Genomic DNA, 4,204 nt, shown 5'->3' with positions numbered 1-4,204 from the left:
GAATCAGGAGTAGATCATCTTCTACGTGGAGGGACTCGCCTTTCCCGACGTCGGCTTTTCAGGGCTGGTGTCATTCCACGTCACGCTGCTGGAGAGCCCCGAGAAGGTACCGGCTGTGGCAGGGATCGGGGTGACCCATAACGGGGAGGACAGCAGAGCCCAACCGCTGTCCTCCCCCCATCACAGGGTTTGCTGGAGACGCCGATTTTCACCGACACGGTGGTTTTCCGCGTGGCTCCGTGGATCATGACCCCCAACACGGCGGCACCGCTGGAGGTCTTTGTCTGCAGGTGGGTGCTGGGTGGGGGCCCGCACCCTGCCTGGTGCTGGATCAGCCATTCCCTTTTTTTTTTTTTTATTTTCCCCCAGTGTGGAGGACAATGAGGATTTCATGGCGGCTGTGGGTGCCCTGGCCGAAAAAGCCAAGTGCCCACTCACTGTCTGCCCGCTGGTGGAGAACCGCAACGACCGCTGGATCCAGGTGGGTGCAGGATGATGCCCAGCCCCATACTCGCTGCAGCAGCTCTGGGGGGGCTCTGCTCCATCTTCTCCATCCCTCTCCAGGATGAGGTCGAATTTGGCTACGTGCAAGCCCCCCACAAGACCTTCCCCGTCGTCTTCGACTCACCCCGTGACTGGGGGCTGAAGGATTTTCCTGTCAAGAGGATCCTGGTACTTAACTCCTTTCACCTCCCTTCCTTAGCAAGGCATAAAGCTTTGCAAACCCTTTAAAAAAAATAGAATAAATCAATTTTTTCTTGCATTTTTGGGAAGGGATGAGCCAGTACGGAGGATGATTTGGGAGTGCTGCGTTTTGGGTGCTTATAGCTTCTTTTTTAACCATTATCATTTTTTTTTTAACTATTATCATCTTTGTTTTTCCCCATCCAGGGTCCTGATTTTGGTTACGTGGCCCGGCAAGCACCAGAAGGTACTTCCAGCCTTGATTCCTTTGGTAATTTGGAGGTGAGCCCCCCCGTGACTGTGCGGGGCAAGGAGTACCCCTTGGGCCGCATCCTGATCGGCAGCAGCTTCCCCAGGTGAGATGCAGGATGGGGAGGTTTAGGGGGGAAAGAAAAAAAAAACCCAAAATATTTTTATGCACCATTTGAGGATGGTTGCAAGCAGAACATCACCTTGGGCACCCCAAAATGCCAGCCCCCTCCTTGTGACACCCTTTCCTCCCCCAGATTCGGTGGCCGACGGATGGCGAAAGCTGTCAAGGATTTTCTCATTGCCCAAAAAGTGCAGGCACCGGTGGAGCTGTTTTCGGACTGGCTCCTCGTCGGCCACATAGATGAGTTTCTTAGCTTCGTCCCTGCGCCCGATCGGAAGGTAATGAGTCCCATGAGGGGGGAAAAAAGTGGGGTGCAACTTTTAGAACCCCCCAAATATCATCCCTATCTCCCTCTCCAGGGTTTTCGGCTGCTCCTGGCCAGCCCCAGTGCCTGCTACCAGCTGCTCAAGGAGAAGCAAGAGGAGGGTTTCGGCGAGGCGGTGATGTTTGAGGGTAGGGGAGAGGAGGAAAAATGGGGCTTCATGGGTTGTTTTTTCCCTTTTTCCTGCAAAATTTAATGGTGACCCTGCTGGGGATCCCTGAAATGGGGGAGCTCCTAGCTCAGAGCTGGGAGTCTCATCCCAAATGTGTTGGGAGAAGAATTCCTGACCATTTGTTTGTGCTGCAGGACTGGAGAAGGTGCCCAAACCGACAATAAACGAGATTCTGGCTAACGAAGCCCTCCGGAAATTCAATAATTATGTCCAGGTGAGGAAGGGGAGCAGGGGGCTCCTTTCCAGCCTGCCCTGTGCCTCCCTCGCTCTGTCCATCCCTCCAACCATGCACCCATCCATTTGTCCCTCCATCTGTCTGCCCATCCCTCCATGCCTCCCTCTATGCCTCCTATTCTTCATCCCTCTGTCCATCCCCTCCATCCATCCCCCCATCCCTCTGTCCATCTGTTTCTCCCTCCATCTGGCCACTCATCCACCCATTCTTCCCTCCGTCCATCCCTTTTTCCCCTCCATCTGCTCATCTGTTTGTCCCTCCATCCATCCACCCATCCCTCTGTCCCTCTCTCCATCCGTGCGTCCCTCCATCCCTCTGTCCATCTGTTTCTCCCTCCATCCGCCCACCCATCCCTTTGTCCCTCCACCAGAGCTGCATCAGCTGGAACAGGGACATCCTGAAGCGAGAGCCGAGGCGACGTGACCCCCGGCGCCGAAGCCTTCTTCCCCGACATGGTACCACCCCTCTCCCTCCCTGTTCCCCGACCCTCTCCTCTAAATTTGGGCTGGGATTTGCCCTCTCACCACCATCCCCGTGCTGCAGGTGAACATGCTGGTGCTGGGCAGACACCTGGGCATCCCCAAGCCCTTTGGACCGGTGGTGGGTGGGCAGTGCTGCCTGGAGGAGCGGGGACGGCAGTGCTGCGTGCGGGGGCGGGTACGGGCGCTGCTGGAGCCCCTGGGCCTCACCTGCACCTTCATCAATGACTTTTTCTCCTACCACGTCCTCTCCGGAGAGGTTCACTGCGGTACCAACGTCCGCCGTAAACCCTTCGCCTTCAAATGGTGGCATGTGGTGCCTTGAAGTGGTCTCAGCACCAACACCCTTCCTCCTTCTCCTCCCCAAATCCTTCTCCCTATCCTTGCAAGTGCCTTCAGCAGCGGTGGCCATCGGCTGCGTTTGCAATAAAAAAGGGCTACAGCTTTCTCCTGGGCTCCCTCTTACTGGGTGCAAGGTTTGAAGGTTTGTTTTAAATGGGAAGATGGGTTTTTTTGCATTCTCTGGGTGACACTTTGTGGTGCCAGGGCACATGGGAACTGCTCTCCCAGAAATTCAGATGGTTAAAGGGAGGGGAAAAAAGGTTCTGAGTGGGGTTATACGGTCCTCTGTGCTGCAGGTGCAAAAATATGCAAGTGCATGTGCAAAACCACACACACACACAAAGCTCTGTGTGCATGCAGAGAGATCTGCATGCACAAAAATGTGCGCACGTGCACAAAAATAGGTGTGCATGCACAAAAACACATGCACACAGAAAAAATACACACGGGTGTGCACAAAACCACATGCACGCACAAAACTACAGGCCTGCATGTAATGTGTGTGCAAAACCACATGCATGTACAGAAATACCTGTGTATAGGAATGCACGTGTACAAAAAAAAATTTGCAGAATCACCCCATGCATGCAGAAAAGCAAGCATGCACTTGAAGACGTGCATGCACAAAAATGCACAAGCAAAAAGGCACATGCATGCAAAAAGCACACGCGTGCATGCACAAAAATCCGCCTGCATGCACAAAACCATGCATGCACGTGCATCCGTGAGCATTTTGCACAATAATCCACATGCACATGCAAAAATGCACATGCATACAACCCCCCCCGCATATGCATGCACAAAACCACCCGTGCATGCATTACACAGATATGCATGCACAGAGCTGTGCTTGCACCCTGCCTGCAAAATATGAAAAGGTAAATACTGGGAGGGGGGGGATATTTTGGGATGGAGGATGCTGTCAGCAGCAGGATGGTGCCCTCTAATGGCTGTGGATTTGCTTTTGGGGATGCTGGGCATGCAAAAAGCATCCCTTGCGTATATCCCTTGTGGTTAAATTAAATTCAAAAATTAAAAATTAGGGATGGATAAAGCAAGCGGAGCAAAGGATGTACACAACAACATCGTTTATTTAAACGTTTACTCCAAGAAATATAAAAAAACCCCAAGAAAACAATGAGACAGCACTAACCCAGGACCCTCATGGTTCAGGATTATTTTCTTCCTCCAGCCTCCTCCTCCTCTTGCCCACGGCCGGGACAGGGCGGCCAAGCAGGGAGAAGTTAAATCAGGCTAAAAATATTTTGCTGGCGGCTGGCTGAATCAAAATGACGCTTTTTTGGGGAGGGTAGAAGAGGGATTTGGGTGATTTTTCCACCCCTGGTTTTATTGGGGCTGCAGCTTGTGCCACAATCCCCTAAAAAACCTCATATTGCTAAAAAAAAGCGGAATATTTGACTTCTCCGCCTAGCTGCTCTCCCTGTCCTGGATATTTTATCTCTAATTCTCAAAAATAAAGAACCCCCCCCCCCCCCCCCCAAAAAAAAAATTCCCTAAAATAACCCCCAACCTCAAACCAAATGGAAAAAAAAAAAAAAGAAAAACCACAATTTAAAAAAATTTTTCTTTTTTTTAA

At 51.9% G+C, this 4,204-nt stretch overlaps 1 protein-coding gene across 1 annotated transcript in view; it reads left to right on the top strand.

The window, feature by feature from the left end:
* The window catches only part of LOC104469579 (protein-arginine deiminase type-1-like), a 5,407-nt gene extending 2,817 nt beyond the window's left edge, over positions 1 to 2,590 (top strand). Inside the window, 10 exon segments of the mRNA XM_010084142.1 lie at positions 1 to 106; positions 187 to 290; positions 370 to 481; positions 565 to 672; positions 892 to 1,040; positions 1,191 to 1,335; positions 1,417 to 1,510; positions 1,686 to 1,765; positions 2,194 to 2,241; positions 2,330 to 2,590. The exon segment at positions 1 to 106 is cut by the window's left edge and continues 41 nt beyond it. Of these exon segments, the coding sequence (XP_010082444.1) occupies positions 1 to 106; positions 187 to 290; positions 370 to 481; positions 565 to 672; positions 892 to 1,040; positions 1,191 to 1,335; positions 1,417 to 1,510; positions 1,686 to 1,765; positions 2,194 to 2,241; positions 2,330 to 2,590 (1,207 nt within the window).
* Positions 2,591 to 4,204: the final 1,614 nt, after the last annotated feature.

The sequence above is a fragment of the Pterocles gutturalis genome, unplaced genomic scaffold, assembly GCF_000699245.1.
Source record: "Pterocles gutturalis isolate BGI_N339 unplaced genomic scaffold, ASM69924v1 scaffold27855, whole genome shotgun sequence".
NCBI lineage: Eukaryota > Metazoa > Chordata > Aves > Pterocliformes > Pteroclidae > Pterocles > Pterocles gutturalis.
Note: the sequence above shows the minus strand (reverse complement) of the source record. Positions and strands in the feature narration are given on the sequence as shown.